Source organism: Monodelphis domestica, chromosome 4 (assembly GCF_027887165.1).
Source record: "Monodelphis domestica isolate mMonDom1 chromosome 4, mMonDom1.pri, whole genome shotgun sequence".
NCBI lineage: Eukaryota > Metazoa > Chordata > Mammalia > Didelphimorphia > Didelphidae > Monodelphis > Monodelphis domestica.
Genome location: NC_077230.1, coordinates 90,843,419 through 90,863,352, shown reverse-complemented (window position 1 = coordinate 90,863,352; position 19,934 = coordinate 90,843,419). Strand labels below are relative to the sequence as shown.

The 19,934-nt window shown below is 38.1% G+C and overlaps 1 protein-coding gene and 1 long non-coding RNA gene across 3 annotated transcripts in view; one reads left to right on the top strand and one right to left on the bottom strand.

Annotated features, from left to right (window-relative positions):
• ITGB5 (integrin subunit beta 5) overlaps positions 1-19,934 on the top strand; it is a 197,869-nt gene that overhangs the window by 8,033 nt on the left and 169,902 nt on the right. The window contains exon 2 of the mRNA XM_007493818.3: positions 9,101-9,186. Coding sequence (XP_007493880.2) covers positions 9,101-9,186 — 86 coding nt within the window. The remainder of the gene's footprint in view (positions 1-9,100; positions 9,187-19,934) is intronic.
• LOC103101957 (uncharacterized) lies at positions 824-18,549 on the bottom strand. 2 transcript variants are annotated; one of them, XR_001629836.2, is made up of 4 exons: positions 18,343-18,549; positions 2,486-2,608; positions 1,541-1,657; positions 824-1,397 (listed from the first exon to the last, which is right to left on the bottom strand). It is a non-coding gene; the product is annotated as an uncharacterized LOC103101957 (long non-coding RNA). The 2 variants fall into 2 exon arrangements; XR_008911131.1 differs by lacking the exon at positions 824-1,397 and having other exon boundaries at positions 1,511-1,657.

Genomic DNA, 19,934 nt, shown 5'->3' with positions numbered 1-19,934 from the left:
GTTTAATCTTTATTTGGGTCTAATGGGAGAAGCTAGGTGGCATCATAGTGCATAGAGCTTTATTCCTGGAATCAGGAAGACTCATCTTTCTGAGTTCAAATCTGATCTCAAACACTTAGCTGTGTGACTCCTGGTGGGCAAGTCAATTAACCTCATTTACCTCAGTTTTCTCATCTGTAAAATAAGCTGGAGAAGGAAATGCCAAACCATTCCAGTATCTTTGCCAAGAAATTCCCCAGTGGGGTCTAGAAGAAGCAGACTTTATTGAAACAAGTGAACAACAAAATCACAAATTTGTGTCTAATTTCCATGAAGACAGGAATGAGTCTGCCCCAGTGTCTAGGACAGTGCTTTGTATAATCTTTCCTTAATAAGTTTTGTTTTCATAGGAGAATAGATTGAGCTCTGGAAGAAACTTTAGAGGTCAACCCGTTTCAGAGCTCTTTACTTTATAGATGTGAAGTGACTTGCCCAGAATCACATTGCTCAGTATGTAGCTAAGTAAGATTTGAACCCAGGTCTTTGTGAAACTAAGGTCCAACACTCTATCTTTACCATAATCATCCAAACTGTTCTTGTTGAGTCTGAAGGAAGATTTGTTTTCTTTTTGCTTGTTGAAACATGGCACTGGATGTTTTCATTAAAGACCTACTTTGCTCCTCTGCTAAAAGGACAGTAACACAATTATATAGTCATTATCACCCCTCCCTTTCTGAACAAAAGTGTAGGACAGACAGATTGTTGAATACTAGTTACTAACTGTCTCCTGCTCCTCCCAGTCCAATTTGCTGGGTGGATGCCCTGCCTTGGGAATTTCTAGATCTAGACCTAGAATTTTGAATACTTCCCCAAGGTTTGTGGTTCCAGATGGGTGGAAAGGGGACCTAAGAATCACAGTGCTTAAGGGAAGACTCATGGTGACACTTCTTCAATTTTTAAAAGAAATTCTTACTTTCTGTGTTAGTAACAGCTCTCAGATAGGACAAGGGCTAGGCAATAGGGGTTAAGTGACTAGCCCAGGATCACACAGCTAGGAAGTGTCTGAGCCCAGATCCTCTCAACTCCAAGCCTTGTTCTCTGACCACTGTGCTACCCAGCTGCCCTTGACCCTTCCTCTTGCTAGTATGTTCTTTGATCAAGAAAGATTCAGCTAAGAATGACATTGTGAAATCAGGAGAGCTCTGGCTTATTGAGGCATTAGTTTATAGAAATCCACATAAACATGTTACATGTCACCATTCAGGGAGAATAACAAGTTTTAGTGAAGTTTATAAAGTTCGCCTGAGGATAGACATCATCGTTCCCAAGGGAAAAACCGATCTTCACAGCAGACAGTAATGCCATAGCCCCTCAAAAGTAGAAAACTCCCTTGTTTGTAGCTCTTGAGAAATTTTTTCCTGAAATATAAGGCATTTTTTATGAAATGTAAAATTTATATTTCTTGTCTTTTTTAACCTCTCTCTGGGATTTTAAGCTCTCTTATGGCAAGAATCATCTATATAATTCCAAGAATTTTCCCACAGTATTTAATAAAGGCTACCGCATAGGATGAATGTTTAGTGAAGGGAGCTGTCTTATTCTTTGTGTCTTCTTTGATGCTTATTACAATTTCCGCCCTCAGTTGGTCCTGACTCTTCTTTGATGGGAGATGCACCACCTAAATAATTAGGTACATATAAGATATATATGGAAGGCAACATGAAAGGGCTTTGTATTTGTATCCCCAGATTTTAGCACAGTGTAAGCACTTAATAAATGCTTTAAAAAAATCTGTTCATCCATTCATCTATCCCGTCAATTACCTATCTATCCATCCATCCATTCATTCATTCATTCAAAGTCCAACCTATGACCCATGCTGGCTTTTTGACACTGGGCAAATTTTTTAATGTCTATTTAATGAGCCAGACAACTCCAAGACTATAATTTGCAAGTCTGTATTGGTAGAAGAACTTTCTCTGTAATGAGTTCCCTCTACCAATGGAATCACTGGTCTGGACCTCACCCTCCACCCCTCGTAGTTAATGCTAAATTATTTGCAGATGCTGTAGGACTTAAGTGAAAAGTGAACTGGGACTGGAGTAGTCAGCAGAGGCTTCAGGGTGACGAGATCTAAAAGATTGGTAGGATTTGGATAGTCAGAGAGGGGAGGAAATAGCATCTTGGCGAGAGAAAAAAAAACCAACAAGATTGTAGGTTTATAGATTTAGAGCCAGAAGGATGTTGAGACATCATCTCATCCAACTCTCAATTTACAGTTGAGAAAATTGAGACCCAGAAAGGTTAAGTGACTTACCCAGTGTCACAGGACAAGTAAAGGGCAGTGCCATGATTTGAACCCAATTTCTCTGATTCCAAATCAGAGTGAAAGCAAAGAATTATGAGTACTAAGTAAAACTTGATCATGGGCCTGGAGAGTGAACAAACAAACTAGCCTGCCTAAAGAGCAAAGAGCTCATGCTATTATGCTGGTACAAGAACTCACCCTTAAGTAAGTGCTTGGAGTTGTCCAAGGGTTTCCTATGTACCGAGTCCATGAGGAACATTGTGGCAAGTATTATTCTTTCCATTTTGTGCATGAGAAAATGAATGTTAAATGACTGGCTCACTGTCAAAAAACAAGCAAAAAATAAGTCATGTGATAATATTTTAAGAATGTGCAAAAAAAAAGAATTTAGAACTTAGCTATAGCAGTACTTCTTTCAAGATCCTCATTTTTCTTTATATTCACTAAAAAAAAACAAAAAAACAAAAAACCTTTACCTTCTGTCTTAGAAAGAATACGAAGTATTGTTTCCAAGACAGAAGAGTGGTAAGGGCTAGGTCATTGAGTTTAAGTGACTTGACTAGGGTCATATAGCTAGGAAGTAGCTGAGGTCAAATTTGAATTCAGGACCTCCTAAATCTGGACCTTGCTCTTGATCCAATAAGGCACCTTGCTGCCCCCTCTTTACATTCATTTTTGATGGACTGATTAATATAATCATCTGAGGGAATATTTTAATTCTAAAAGTCAGAATGTTAATCCAGATGAATCTCTAATTGGCAGAGGTTCTTGCAGAGAATGTTGTTTTTGCTTTGTTTTGTTTTGTTTTGAATGGAAGATTTCAACACTAAAATCCAAAAGGAATGCAGGAATTCTTTTTTTTTTTAAACCTTTACCTTCCGTCTTAGAGTCAATACTGTGTATTGGCTCCAAGGCAGAAGAGTGGTAAGGGCTAGGCAATGGGGGTCAAGTGACTTGCCCAGGGTCACACAGCTGGGAAGTGTCTGAGGCCAGATTTGAACCTACGTCCTCCCATCTCTAGGCCTGGTTCTCAATCCACTGAGCCACCCAGCTGCCCCCTGCAGGAATTCTTAACCCAAGGTTCTGTGAAATTATTTTTTAAAAAGTATTTTCATAACTTCATTTCAATATCACGGGTTTCCTCTGTGATCCTGAGCATTTTATTTTATGCACTTAAAAGCATAATTTTGAGAGGGGTCCACAGGCTTCATCAGACTGCCACGAGGGGGTCCCTGGCACAAAAGGAGTTCAGAAGCCCTGGACAGAGATCTGCAACTTGACTCTCCCTGGAGACACAACCTATTCATCAGTTAGAAATATGACTACATTAACAATCTTTTAGAAGAAAAATCAGGAGATGAAAGTCATGGGATCCTAGCTCTAGAGTTGAAGGCAACCTCGGAGGCCATGTGGTCCAACCCCCTTACTTTATATTTGAGGAAACCAAGGCCTCTTGAGGGTAAGTAACTTGTCCAGGGGCACCCAGGCAGCATGCATCAGAGGCAGGGCTGATACCAGCGCCAACCAGCCCTTTTTCCATTCCACCCCAAATGAATTGCGGAAGCATTTTGAAGTTGAGACTGTTACAGTCATTGATGTATGAGGTGATCATGATATGACAGTTGGAAAGGAATGATGGAGGTAAGAAATCTTTTAAAGAAAATTCAGGGGCTTGTTTAGCTTTTTGTTGTTTGGTTGTTTCAGTCATGTCTAATTCTGTGAGCCCATTTGGGGTTTTCTTGGCAAAGATACTGGAGAGTGGTTTGTCATTCTTTCTCCAGCTCATTTCTCCAGCTCCAGATGAAGAAACTGAGGCAAACAGGGTTAAATGACTTGCCCAGCATCACACAGTTAGGAAGTGTCAGAGACTTGATTTGAATTCACATCTCCCGACTCCAGACTCTATTCTTTATCCACTGAGCCAGCTGCTCCCCAAAATGGTGAATTATTGAGAGGTCTAATAAGGCTTAGCTAATTCAGATACTTATCATAGATTTAATGCTGGAGAGGGCCTTAGAAATCACTTACTCTAGTGAGGAAATATAGACCAGGAGTGATTTGCCCATGGTAATTAGTAGCTAAACTGAGGTTCAAATCTATCAGGGCTTCTGCCTGCAAATTTGCTGCCTTTTCCAGCCTGACTTTGTTGCCAGGTTTGCACTTTTTTTTTGTTTAAAGATTATGGTTTATAATAAACCTGAGAGCCTTAAAGCATTGGGGAAAAAAAGTGTTTAAGCTGAGATAGAGATAGGAAGTCAATGTGTGTAATAGAAAAGTAAATGTGGTGATAGTCTGTTTTTACTACTTCCTATTTTGGTAACCTAGTGTGACTTTCTGTGGATCCAGCTTTTATTTCTTACTTCCTTTCTTTGAAAACATACATACAGTGGTTCTGGGTGACTCACTCAGCCAACCAAATGTCCCACTGTCTCAAATGTCAATGTGTTTAGAGAGTGGAGAATGCCCAAATGAGCAAAATAGCTTGGCAGAATTTCTAGAATGGAAACAGATTGGAAATATTTATGAGATTTGGGAACAATTTGGTGTGGTCATCCATATTTTCAAGTCTTCCAAGATCATTCCAGCTCTAAAATTCTGTGATGTAGCCATGTTCTTTGTGGTGGCAAAAACTGGAAAATGAAGGGGTGTCCATCGATTGGGGAAGGGCTGAACAACTTGTGGTATATGATAGTGATGGAATACTACCGTGATGAAAGGAATGATGAACTGGAGGAATTCCACATGAATTGGAAGAAGCTCAGTGAACTGATACGGAGTGAAATAAAGCAGAACCAAGAGAACATTGTAAACAGAAAGTGAAACATTGTGGAACTATCCAATGTAACGGACTTTTACTAGTAGCAATGCAACAAGCCAGGATATTCCCAAGGGACTTTTGAGAAAGAACTGTGGGAGTAGAAACACAGAAGAAAACATATCACTGATCATATAATTTGTTTATATGAATCTATGAGTTGGGCTTTTGGTTTTAAAAGATTGCTCTATTGCAAAAATGAATAATGTGGAAATAGGTATCAAGTGACAACATTTGTAAAACCCAGTGGAATTGCTTGTTGGTTCTGGGAGGGGAGAAGAAAGAAGGGAAGGAAAGAAAATGAATCATATAAACATGGGAAAATATTTTAAAAAAATAAAAATTTAAAAGGCAAAAACATAAAATAAAATAAAATTCTGTGATAGTAAATACCAGCATAGTCACTCTACTTAATTGGAAATTGGTATATATATAGTATTCCTCTTTCAGGAAGTTCTAATGGCAACATACTCTTTGGGACAGACTTCTGCTTGGATAAAAACAAAAACAACAGTATACTTTAGTATAACAGAGGGGTAATTTATTATTATTATTATTATTATTATTATTATTATTATTATCGATAAGGACTGGATCTATGATTTAATTGTTATAGGTAAGTCCTAAGTGAAGAAATTCCCTCTTCCAGTGCAATTCAGCAACATCTCTTCTTCCTTGACAATTGTCTAGAACATTGAGGAATTAAGTGACCTCCCAGTGTTGCCCAACCAATATGTGCAGGGCTAGTTAGGTGGCTCAGTAGATAGAGTGCTGGGTCTGAAATTGGAAGAATGTGAGTTCAAATGACAGCTTCAGACGCTTACTGGCTGTGTGATCCTGGAAAAGTCACTTAACCACAATTTGCCTTAGTTTCCTCATCTGTAAAATAGGGATGATAATAATAGCACCTATCTCCCAGATCAGTGCTAGAAGATCAACTGAGATAACTGTAAAGTATTTAGCAGAATACCAGGCACACACTACATTAATGGTAGCTGCTACTCCTCCTTAACTTCTGTTTGCCTCAGTTTCCTCATATGTAAAGTAGAGATAATAATAGCACCCATCCAGTGGGTTATTGTGAGTGTCAAATGAGATAATGTTATTAAGTACTTAGCACAGTAGCTGGCACACAGTAAATGCCATATAAATGTTAGATTTTGATTATTATTTGTCATAGGCAGGATTTGAACCCAGGTCTTCAGAGTTTTAAAGTCAGGTATCTAGCCATTATAAAAGTGAGAAGCAACATGGAACAATGAATAGAGAGCTGGCTTCAGTTTGGAAGTCCTGGGTTAAAAAACCTGACTGTGACATGTATTAGCTAGAACTCTTGGCAAGTCACGTCGTCTCTCAGTTTCCCAGAGCTGCTCTCTTAAGGTTGTACACTGTATGGCTGTCTGCAATCTGCATTGGTAGGGGGATTGTACTATGTGGATGGAAATTATGGGTCTTTTCCAAAAATAGTATTATGGTGAGTCCCTAATAATGACATTTATTTGTATGGAGCTTCGTAATTTTTTTTAAAGCCTTACTTTCTGTTTTAGTATCAGTTCTAAGACAGAAGAGTGGTAAAGGCCAGGCAATCGGGGTTAAGTGACTTGCACCCAATCATGAAGTGTCTGAGGCCAGAGTCGAACCCTGGTCCTTCCAACTCCTGGCCTGGAGTGGAGCTTCATAGTTTACAAAATCCATTCCCATCCCTTCTTACATTGGATCCTAACCACAACTCTGGGACAAGGTACATTGCCCAGGTCACTGTTTTCCCCATTTTATAGATGAGGAAATTGAGGCCAGTGAGGTGAGGTGACTTGTCTGTGGTCACACAGCTAGTTAGTGACTGAACTGGGACTAGAACCTAAGACTTTGAGTGCCAGACCAAGTGTTTTTATTTAGTTGTATTACTAATAAGCCAGCAGCGTCAGCACTTTGACTCTTAGTTTAAATCTCAGGTGAGATGATATTTGTAAAGTATGTAGTGCTGTGCCAAGCACACGGTAGACATTATATAAATGCTCATTCCCTTTTATTCCCTTTCCCTAGCCTAGTGCTTGAAAATTCCAATCTCCTCTATTTCCCCTCATATCACTAAAGAGGACTTGTCTGCCATATGAATACTGTTAATTCTAGTATTTAGGGGCAGCTGGGTGACTCAGTGGATAGAGAGTCAGAGCTAGAGACACAAGGTCCTGGGTTCAAGTTTGACTTCAGCCTCTTAGCTATGTGAGCTGGGCAAATCACTTACCTCCTTTGCCTATCCCTCCCAGCTCTTCTGTCTTAGAATTGATACTAAGACAGAAGTTAGGATTTTTTTTCCTTTTGTAAAGTACATACTTTACTAAGCACACACTTCATTCCTGCTCAGGAGCTTATAATTCTTGATTTTAAGGTATCTAATTCTCATTTATAGACACAGTCTCCTTAACCATTTGTTCAACTCCAAAATCATCTTTTCTTTCAGTATTCAGAAGGTAAGATTAAAAAAAATTCTAGTGCCTTCTCTCTGTTGATTGTTCCCAATTTATAAAGTTTGTGGAATGCTTCATTCTACATAGTTATTTGCATATCATCCCCCCCCCTTTAGATAGTGGGCTCCTTAAGAGCAGAGGCTGCCTTTTGTCTTTCTTTTTAATCTCAGCACTTAGCACAGTGCCTGGCACATAGCTGGCACTTAATTGTGTTAATTGACTGACAGTTGTAAGAAATACATGACTTCAAAAAGACAGGGAAAGATTTGTCTAAATTGATGCATAGAAAAGTAAGTAGAGCCAAAAGAATAATTTCTACTATAATATCAACGTTATGAGAATGAATACTTTTTAAAATAACCCTTACCTTTTGTCTTAGAATCAATGCTGTGTTTTGGTGCCAAAGCAGAAGAAGGGTAAGGGTGAGACAATGACTGTTAAATGACTTGCTTAGGGTCACACAGTGAAGAAGTATCTGAGTCTAAATTTGAACCCAGGACCTTCTAAATGTAGACTTGACTTTCAAACTACTAAATCTCCTAGCTGCCCCAAGAATGAACAGTTTTAATGATTTTATAAACTGATGAAGAATAAAATGAACAGAACCAGGAGAATATTTTATACAATAATAATAATACTATGTATACCAGTGATGGTGAATCTTGTAGAGGGGTGAGTGATTTGAGAAAATGTCCTCAGGTGAGCATGGAGAGCATCCTAGTCCTGTATCCCTCTGGCTTTCTAGTAACAAACTCTGGTGAATTCTGTGCTGGGGCAATGGTGTGTGTACCCATGTTCCCACTCTGGCACATGTGCCATAGGTTCACCACCACTGATATAGACAAATAACTTTGAAAGCTGTAAGAACTCTGATCAACATAGTAACTATCCACAATTACCAAGAATCAATGAAAGAACCTCAGACTGCACAATCAGATATATATGGGTTTTGGGGCATGGCCAATGAGGGAATTGGTTTTGCCTTGGCTATGTGTGTTTGTTATAAGAAATTTCTTTTTTCTTTTCCTATTGAATGGGAAGAGTGGGGAGAAAAAAATAAATTTCTTTTCTTTAAAAAAAAGAAAAAAGAAATATGTACCCAGATTTTAGTACAGTAAGGAAGAAACTATAGCTATTTTCAAAGACTAAAAGCTCCTCAGACTGTTTCTTAACATGTTGTAGATTTTGGCCAAAAATGAGTGGCATTTTTTTCTTCCTTTCTACTCAATGCTTCTGTGTTTCAAAGGCTTGGGTACCTATTTGAAAACAGGTAAATAAACATTTATTTATGTTAGGAATAAGAATGTGACATAGAGATCTGTGGTGACAAGGTGGAATAATGATCTGATGAATGTTTTTGAAATTGCTGTCAAATAGCAAGAGAGAAAGAGATACAATTTTGGATCTTTTCAATTGAACAAATGGTCTGACAGGGGTATATAGCCTTCAACTCAAAACCTTCATCATTGAGGTGATAGCTTGGGACTCACTGATACCTTTACCTCTTTTTGTTTTTCTGTCTCTTTGAAGGTCTCAACATCTGTACAAGTGGGAGTGCCACCTCCTGTGAAGAGTGTCTGCTCATCAACCCAAAATGTGCTTGGTGTTCCAAGGAGGTAGGATTTTGAAGACAACTGAAGGTTTTGAGAGTTGTTTTTTTTTCTTCATATATATAGTGTGGTGAGGTTTGCAAAACACTTTAGGTATATCTCATTTGATCATCTCCAGAACCCGGAGAAGTTAGTGTTATCTTTATTTGTAAAATGAGGAAACTGAGACAGAGAGGTGAAGGAACTTGCCTGGCTAGTAAATAGTCAAGAGTAGATTTGAACTCAGATCTCCCTGCTCAGTGCTCTCTCTACCTTACTACCTAGCTACTTCCCCTAAAGGGGCTTGGTCAGAGAGCACCAACTCCTCCTTTCCTTTATTCCCCCTTCTCCATCCCTTTCAAAGCAAATCTGAAAGCTGATCACTCATAAATTAGGGACAAAGGAAGCACTGCTCATTCCCAGTTTCTCTTTGGTTTTATATTTTCTTTGCCTTTAGGAATGTGCTTTCATTTCACTTGGTATGTTCTTGATTTAAGAACTTAGGGCCAGAACCCTTTGTTGAACCCCATATTCAGAGACTAGAAAATTTGAATTTGTGGGATTACCTCCTTGGCAAATAATTTTCTAGTATCTGGATGTGGAATGCTGGTGAATGTTAGTAATAGTTATATTGGCTTTTTTATCAGAGTACAAACATCATAAATTGGTTCTGATTATCTTTGAATTTAAAACAGCTGCTCTTTTTCTGAGTTCTGAAAATTGTTCACTTGCATATTTATAGAGAATGACCTTAGTCAGAACCTAGTAATCCAATCGGGAAATGCATAATACCCAAACTTTACACCTATAGCAAATTTGCTCCATCTATCAATGACTTGGAATCAGAAAGACCTAAGTTTAAATTCTGCCTCAAAAACTTCCTGTTTAGAGGCAGGTAGGTGGATCAGTGGATTAGAGATAGGAAATCCTGGGTTCAAATGTGACCTCAGATACTTCCTAGCTATGTGACCCTGGGCAAGTCACTTATCCCCCATTGCCTAGCCCTTACCTCTCTTCTGCTTTGGAATTAGCACATAGTATTGCTTCTAAGATGGAAGGTAAGGATTAAAAAAATAAATATAGTTTAGGACAGTGATGGCAAATCTATGGCACGAGTGCCAAAGTTGGCATGCAAAGTGCTCTCCATGGGCATGAGGCTACCCTCCATCAGCCCCCCCCCCAGTTCCTTACTAGAAAGGTAGAGTAACTCTGGCAGAGCTGCTCCTCTCCTCATATCCCCTGCCCCTCTGCCCAGCAGTCAATAGAAGCACACAGGGGATAGGGTGGGTGACTCACAGGTGGCAGAGCTGGAGGGGAACAGAGCACTTGGGCCACTCTCCTCCCCATCCCCATCTCTACATTCACTGAGGACATTCCTCATTTCACCTGCCCCCTCCATCCAGCAGCCCAATGGGAGTGCTTCCTCCCCTGTGTGGGGTAAGCTTAGCACTGAGGAAGGCGGGGCACTGGACCTGAGGGGTGAGAGTGTCGCCTGGCACTCCATTTTTAAAAGGTCTGCCATTACTGGTTGAAGGGTGGTTAGATGGCTTAATGACTAGAGACAGGAGGTCCTAAGTTCAAATAAGATGGAAAGTAAAGGTTTATAAAAAACCTTGTAATGTTCTCTATCTCTTGCTTGGCCTTTAATTCCTTCCTTTCCAACAGATCTGACAGGTATGCTATTCTGTGTTCACCTAATTTATTTATGATTTCACTCTTCATATTTAAGTCATTTATCCACTTTGAATTTATCTTGGTGTAGGGTGTAAGATGTTGATCTAAACTTGATTTTCCCCATACTGTTTTCCAATTTTCCCAGCAGTTTTTGTCAAAGAGTGAGTTCTTGTTCTACCACCCCCCCAAAAAAAAAAAATCTTTGTATTTATTGAATACTATCTTGCTGAGGTCATTTGTCTAGTCTATTCCATTGATCTACCCTTCTTTCTCTTAGCCAGTACCACATTGTTTTGAAGATCACTGCTTTATAGTATAGTTTGAGATCTGGGACTGCAAGGCCGCCTTCTTTCGCATTTTTTTCATGATTTCCCTGGATATCCTTGATATTTTGTTCTTCCAGATGAACTTTGTCATAATTATTCTAATTATCTAAAAAAATTTCTTGGTAGTTTGATAGGTATGGCACTGAATAAGTAAATTAATTTGGGTAGGATTGTCATTTTTATTATATTAGCTTGTCCTACCCATGAACAATTAATGTTTTTTCCAGTTATTTAGATCTAGTTTTAATTGTGTGGAGAGTGTTTTGTAGTTGTGTTCATATAGTTCCTGTGTTTGTCTTGGATAGATTCCTAAATATTTTATATTATATAGAGTTATTTTAAATGGAATTTCTCTTTCTAATTTTTGCTACTGAGTTTTGTTGGAAATATATAGAAATGCTGCTGATTTATGTGGGTTTATTTTGTTCACTGCAACTCTCCTAAAATTAATTATTTCTACAAGCTTTTTAGTTGGTTTTCTAGAATTCTTTAAGTAGACCATCATATCATCTGCAAAGAGTGATAGCATGGTCTCCTCATTGCCTACTTTAATCCCTTCAATTTCTTTTTATTCTCTAAGTGCTACTACTAGCATTTCTAGTACAATATTAAATAATAGAGGTGATAATGGGCATCCTTGCTTCACTCCTGATCTTATTGGAAAGGCTTCTAGTTTATCCCCATTGCAAATGATGTTTGCTGATAGTTTTAGATATTTAATGTTCATTATTTTTAGGAAAGTCCCTTCTATTCCTATACTTTCTAGTGTTTTCAATAAGAATGAGTGTTGTATTTTGTCAAAGGATTTTTCTGTATCTATTGAGATAATCATGCGATTTCTGTCGGTTTGATTATTGATATGGTCAGTTATGTGGATGATTTTCCTAATATTGAACCATCCTTGCATTCCTAGTATAAATCCTACCTGATAATAGTGAATAATCCTTAATTTCTTTTTCTCTAAAATAGGTTTATTTAGATATTCTATTTCCTCTTCTGATGGTCTAAGCAGTTTGTTTATATTCTTATAAATATTCTTCAATTTCACTTACATTGTTAAATTTGTTGACATATAATTGAGCAAAATAACTCCTAACAATTTAATTTCATCTTCATTGGTGGTATATTTACCCTTTCCATCTTTAGTGCTAGTGATTTGGTTTTCTTCTCTCTTCTTCTTTTTTTAAAAATCATATTAAGCCTTGACTTTCTATTTTTTTTATTTTTTCCATAAAGCCAACTTCTAGATTTATTTATTAATTCAATAATTTTCTTACATTCAGTTTTACTGATCTTGCCTTTAATTTTTAGAATTTTACTTTGGTGCTTGGCTGTGGATTTTTAAAAAAATTTACAATTATACAGAAAAACTGACCAACCTCTTTCTACTCTGTTGACTCAATCATTCTAGTATATTTAGAAAGATAGAAACAGAGTTTCAGTATATATTGCATTATTTACAGTTGACCTTCTATGGTAGTTAAGAACTGAAAATAAGGTGACTGCTCATCCATTGTGAAATGATTGAAGAAATTATGGCATGTGAGGTAACAAACTAAGGTGGCTAGATAGCATAAGGGATAGAGTCATGATCCTGGAGTTGGGAAGATCTCAATTCTATCCAACCTCTGATACTAGCAGTGTGATTCCAGGAAGGCCACTTAACCACCTCTGCCTTAGTTTCTTCCACTGTAAAATGTAGGTAACAGTAATATTTGAGAAGTGCTTTTGCACATCTTAAAGAGGTATATAAATGCTAGCTATTAACATTATTTTATGAGTAAAGCAGAATACAATAATGAAGAAATGAAGAGTATGCAGAATTTAGGAAATCATGGAATGATCTCTGTGAACTGTGACAGATTGAAACAAAGGGTAATGCAAGAGAAATGGTGCAATGACTGCAACTATGTAACTAAAAAGATGCCTGAAAGGGAACCAGACTGAGTAAGTAAAAAACCAATAATGGTCGCTTAGAGCAGATAACAAAGCATCCTGTTCCTTTTCTCATCAGAGAAAGTAAGGATTATAAAATGAGGAAGTTGCATATGTTGTTAGATGGGTCACTTTTGTATCATTATGGGCCAAATGTATCAGGTTTTTTTAAACTTTGTTTTTCTTTGTTGCAAGGAACATTTGTTTTCATTTTGGTGGTGGAGGAGGTTGGACATATATTTAGTAATTATGTAAAAACAATGAATCATTAAAACCTATTTAACATAAAATAATAAAATTAAATGAATGGGGTTAAACTCTGACCCATAAGGTCCTTTCAAATTGAAAGCTATGCTCTTATGAACCCATGTGATATGAACTTCTTAATGTTCTTTATTTTTTTGAAATTTGTCAGCAAAACTATCCCTTATTTCTTCCATATTTCATTCAATATGGATTTTATTAAATGCCCTTCTATGTGCTGGCACTGGTAGGCACTGAGAATATAAAGAAAGACAAAAGACAGTCCCTGAATTTAAAGAACTCACAATCTAATGAGAGTGATAACATGAAAACCACCATGTCTAAATTATATAACCAGGACAAATTGAAGAGAATCAAGAGAAAGAAGACACTAACATGAATCGGGAAAGACTTCTTGTAGGAGGGATTTTTTTTTTCTTTCTGGGATTTAAAGGAGGTCAAGGAAGCCAGGAGATGGTAATAAAGAGGGAGACGTTTGTTGGCAATGGCAGCCCCCCAGTTAGAATGCCCAGAATATTTAGGCCAGTGTTGCTGGATCACAGAGAATCTAGGAGGTGAATATGGTATAAAAATCCTGGAAAAGAGGGAGGGGGTCTGGTCGTAAAGGAATGTGAGTGCCAGACAGAGGATTTTACATCCCTTCCTAAAGGTGATAGGGAGCTACTGGAGTTTGTTGAATAGTAAAATGAGGGGGCAGTCACATGGTCACAGCTGATCACAGAACCATCTGCATTCCTTGCCAAAACTAATCCTTTTACTTTTACTCCTAATCTAATTCCCTCCTTTCTCCTCCAGGACTTTGTACCAGTAATCATTCTATCTCTTTCATGTTCCTTCAGTCTTTCCCTTGCGTCATCTACCTCTAAATATACTCAGTTCTCCCCAGTCTTTTTTTTTTTTAAATCAGAGTACAGACCATGACCCTTATAGCCTATCATATTTCTTCTTCTCTTCATTGATAAGAGAAAAAGTTATCTGTACAAGCCACCAGGTGGTTCAGTGGATTGAGAACCAGACCTAGAGACAGGAGGTCCTGGGTGAAAATGTGGTCTGAGACACATGTTAGCTATGTGATCCTGGGCAAGTCACTTAACCCTCATCATCTCGCCCTTACTGCTCTGCTGCCTTAGAACCAATACACAGTATTGATTCTAAGATGGAAGGTAAAGGTTTAAAAAAGTTATCTGTACCCAATGCCTTCATTACCTCAATATCCCATATCTCTCAGCAGCACCTTGAAATCTAGCTTCTTTACCACCACTCTACTGAAATTGGTCTTTCAAAGGTCACCAAAAGCTTACAGTATGCTCGGTCCTTTTTTCATCCATCCTTGACTTCTATAGATTTAGACACTGCTCCTCAACATCTTCTTCTTATCCTGTGGCTTCAGAGGCACCCGATTTTCCTGATTCTTCTTTTTTTTTTTTAATATATTTTATTTGATCATTTCCAAGCATTATTTGTTAAAGACATAGATCATTTTCTTTTCCTCCCCCCCACCCCCCATAGCCGACACGTAAGTCCACTGGGCATTAGATGTTTTCTTGATTTGAACCCATTGCTTTGTTGATAGTATTTGCATTAGAGTGTTCATTTAGAGTCTATCCTCTGTCATGTCCCCTCAACCTCTGTATTCAGGCAGTTGCTTTTTCTCGGTGTTTCCACTCCCATAGTTTATCCTTTGCTTATGAATGGTGTTTTTTTCTCCTGGATCCCTGCAAGTTGTTCAGGGACATTACACCGCCACTAATGGAGAAGTCCATTACGTTCGATTATACCACAGTGTATTAGTCTCTGTGTACAATGTTCTCCTGGTTCTGCTCCTCTCGCTCTGCATCACTTCCTGGAGGTTGTTCCAGTCTCCATGGAACTTCTCCACTTTATTATTCCTTTTAGCACAATAGTACTCCATCACCAACATATACCACAGTTTGTTCAGCCATTCCCCAATTGATGGGCATCCCCTCGTTTTCCAGTTTTGGGCCACCACAAAGAGCGCAGCTATGAATATTTTTGTACAAGTCTTTGTGTCCATTATCTCTTTGGGGTACAGACCCAGCAGTGCTATGGCTGGGTCAAAGGGTAGATATTCTTTTGTCGCCCTTTGGGCATAGTTCCAAATTGCCCTCCAGAATGGTTGGATCAATTCACAACTCCACCAGCAATGAATTAATGTCCCCACTTTGCCACATCCCCTCCAGCATTCATTACTTTCCTTTGCTGTTATGTTAGCCAATCTGCTAGGTGTGAGGTGATACCTCAGAGTTGTTTTGATTTGCATCTCTCTGATTATAAGAGATGTAGAGCACTTCTTCATGTGCTTGTTAATAGTTTTGATTTCTTTATCTGAGAACTGCCTATCCATTTCCCTTGCCCATTTATCAATTGGAGAATGGCTTGATTTTTTGTACAATTGATTTAGCTCATTATAAATATGAGTAATTAAACCTTTGTCAGAGGTTTCTATGAAGATTTTTTCCCAATTTGTTGTTTCCCTTCTGATTTTAGTTATATTGGTTTTGTTTATACAAAAGCTTTTTAGTTTGATGTAGTCAAAATTATTTATTTTACATTTTGTGATTCTTTCTATATCTTGCTTGGTTTTAAAGCCTTTCCCCTCCCAAAAGTCTGACATGTATACTATTCTGTGTTTACCCAATTTACTTATGGTTTCCTTCTTTATGTTTAATTCACTCACCCATTTTGAATTTATCTTGGTGTAGAGTGTGAGGTGTTGATCTATTCCTAGTCTCTTCCACACTGTCTTCCAATTTTCCCAGCAGTTTTTATCGAATAGTGGATTTTTGTCCCAAAAGCTGGGATCTTTGGGTTTATCGTATACTGTCTTGCTGAGGTCGCTTTCCCCCAGTCTATTCCACTGATCTTCCTTTCTGTTTCTTAGCCAGTACCAAATTGTTTTGATGACTGCTGCTTTGTAATATAGTTTTAGGTCAGGGACTGCAAGGCCCCCATCGTATGTGTTTTTTTTCATTATTTCCCTGGATATCCTTGATCTTTTGTTCTTCCAAATGAACTTTGTTATGGTTTTTTCTAAATCAGTGAAGAAGTATTTTGGTAGTTCAATGGGTATGGCACTAAATAGATAAATAAGTTTGGGTAGGATGGTCATTTTTATTATATTGGCTCGTCCTATCCATGAGCAGTTAATGTTTTTCCATTTGTTCAGGTCTAGTTTTAGTTGTGTGGCGAGTGTTTTGTAGTTGTGTTCATATAGTTCCTGTGTTTGTCTTGGGAGATAGATTCCTAGGTATTTTATTTTGTCTAAGGTGATTTTGAATGGGATTTCTCTTTCTAGTTCTTGCTGCTGAGCTGTGTTGGAGATATATAGAAAAGCTGATGATTTATGTGGGTTTATTTTGTATCCTGCAACTTTGCTAAAGTTGTTGATTATTTCAATTAGCTTTTTGGTTGAATCTCTAGGATTCTTTAAGTAGACCATCATGTCATCCGCAAAGAGTGATAACTTGGTCTCCTCCTTGCCTATTTTGATGCCTTCAATTCCTTTATCTTCTCTAATTGCTACTGCTAGTGTTTCTAGTACAATGTCAAATAGTAGAGGTGATAATGGGCATCCTTGTTTCACTCCTGATCTTATTGGGAATGCATCTAGTTTATCCCCATTGCAGATGATATTAGCTGTTGGTTTTAGATATATACTGTTTATTATTTTTAGGAATGACCCTTCTATTCCTATGCTTTCTAGTGTTTTTAATAGGAATGGGTATTGTATTTTATCAAAGGCTTTTTCTGCATCTATTGAGATAATCATGTGGTTCTTGCTAGTTTGCTTGTTGATGTGGTCAATTATGTGGATGGTTTTCCTAATGTTGAACCAGCCCTGCATCCCTGGTATGAATCCTACTTGATCATGGTGAATGATCCTTCTGATCACTTGCTGGAGTCTTTTTGCTAGTATCCTATTTAAGATTTTTGCATCTATATTCATTAGGGAGATTGGCCTATAGTTTTCTTTCTCTGTTTTTGACCTGCCTGGTTTTGGAATCAGTACCATGTTTGTGGATTTTCCTGATTCTTTTATTTCTCCAACCTTTCCTATGGTTCTTTCAATGGCTTTCCCCCTCCCCCCTCCAGGCTTCATATGGATGTTTTCCAACAGCCTTTGTTTTTCTGGGCTCTCTCCTCTATAAATCTGTTTGATTCCTATGGCTTCAACTACCACTTCTATGCAGACGACTCCTATATCTATTTCTCTAGTTCCATTCTTTCTTGGGAACTTTAGACTAGCCTGTCTGTCTAAATGTCCTGGTATCTTATACCCAGTAGGTCTGAAACTATATTTACTTATCTTCCCTATAAACCGGATCCTCCTGACTTCACTATTTTTGTCTGTGGCATCACCATTCATCCACTTGGGAGAGTAGATGTAATTTTGGAGGCCTCTTTGATGCTTTCCTCTTCCTCACCTGTCATAGTCAATCAGTTACTAATTCCTGTGGATTCTGTTTCTTAAAGATGTCTCACCTATTTCTCCTCTTTCTTATATCCTACTACCACCCTAGTACAAATGTCCTCATTGCTTTCCTTTCCTCACCTTTCATGGTCATTAATTCCTGTCTATTCCCTTGCTTAGCGATTTCATGTATATATTTTTTCTTTCTTATATTCACTACTACCTCTTCCTCACCTTTCATAAACAACTGGTTGTCAATTGCTGTCAATTCTAACCCACTATTTTTCACATCTGCTCCCAGTTTCCCTTCCCATTGTTCTCATTCTATTTCAGACCCTAATTTACATGTAGATCACCTCCTTCCTGCTTCCACTCTCTTCTTCCAATCTGTCCTTACCACGAGCAGGATATTCTTTCTTATATGAACATATCTGCCCCTGCTGTAATATATATACATGGCCAACATTTTCAGTGTTCTTATTCTTATTGTCTACCAAAGAAAGTTCAAATTACTCGGTCGTTCAAAGCCTTTCCCCATCTGAGCCATCCTACCTTTCAAGTCTTCTCATATTAGTCTTTTAGGCATTTTGTGCTTTAGTTGAACCTGAAATCCTCTCTGTCCCCCAGACAAGCCCCCTGTGTTTGCTTTGATTGTTTTCTGTGCCTGAAAAAATGCTTGCCTGTCTCTCTTTGCCTGTTGAATGCCTGTCTATCCTTTAAAGCAGAGATCAAATTTTTCTTCTTCCAGGATTCCTTCTCAGAACTCTACAATTTTTAAAACTCTAACCTTTTGTCTTGGAATAGATACTGTGTATTGGCTCCAAGGTAGAAGAGTGGTAAGGGCTAGGCAATGGGGATTAAGTGACTTGCCCAGGGTCACACAGCTGGGAAGTGTCTGAGGTCAGATGTGAACCCTGGACCTCCCATCTCCAGGTTTAACTCTTTGTCCACTGTGTTACCCACCTGCCCCTGAACTCTACAATCCTTAATAACCTTCTTTTATGGGCCTTTCCTAGCCTTTTGCTTTATAACTCTCTTTTTGGTTATATTTCAGAAGTGTCTGTATGGGTGTCTTAGTCCACTACTAAACTATAACATTCATCATTAGGGTAATATATAAACTTTGAGTCCCTTCAGCATTTCATAGAGTGCTCTGCGTACTAGTTGTGTTTACTAAATGTTTACTAAGTGTTTGCTAAATGTTTGCTGAAGGAATGAATGCCCGTTAGTGTTAACCATAGAATTTTTGAAGGTATTCTTGGTAGTGACACTTTGAGCCAGTGTCTAGGGAATTGAAGAAGAAAAAAAATTGACATCTATCATATGATTGTTTTGTTGAAAAAAGGAACTCAATACAATATAAGCATTATTTAGAGAAGAATGGAAAGGAATCATTTACAAAGTAATTCCTACAAATCCTTAAAATGTCTTACATACCTATTGGAAGTCCATAAAAATTTGTGCCAAGCACCTTTTGGGTAAAACCAACAAAGATTTGGTGAACAGAGTTGTTTCTATGCAAGATGATGGAATGGAAGAGTCTATGCACTGGGCTCTCTAGGCATTCTCACCATGCTTCATCTGTTACCCTAGAACATCACTTCACTGCACATCGCCCATTGAGGAGTTCCTCCTGGAGCCTCCATATTTGGAGTGGGGTCTATACCAACAATCTTCTGTCCTAGCTATACTCTGGATCTAGACTTTGAGCCATTCTCTCTAGGAGCTACCTACCAATCTTTCTCCTTTTAACGTTCCTTTGTTTTAGTTGTCCTCTCCTTTTAGAATGTAAGTATTTTAAGGGAAGAGACTATCTTTCTTTTAAGTGCTTTTTGACTAAGTGATGACTGACTATATCCACCCTTCTCCAAGAGGGAAGAAAAAGTATCTATTGATTTTTGCTTTACTCTGATGATAGCATGAGAGGAAATTGGCCATTTGAATGAACTGACCTAAAATGATTAAGATAATGAAAAATAAAATTTCAGAGCAATTAGAAAAAAAAGAAAATTTGTGGCAGAGATCAAAAGGATCAATCACTCCCATGGCTTCACAGACAATCCTAGGAAGTTAGAATCCCCAGTTTTATTATTTCTATTTTCCCCCCTCCAGATGAGGAAGCTGAGGCTCCTAGTTCAGTGACT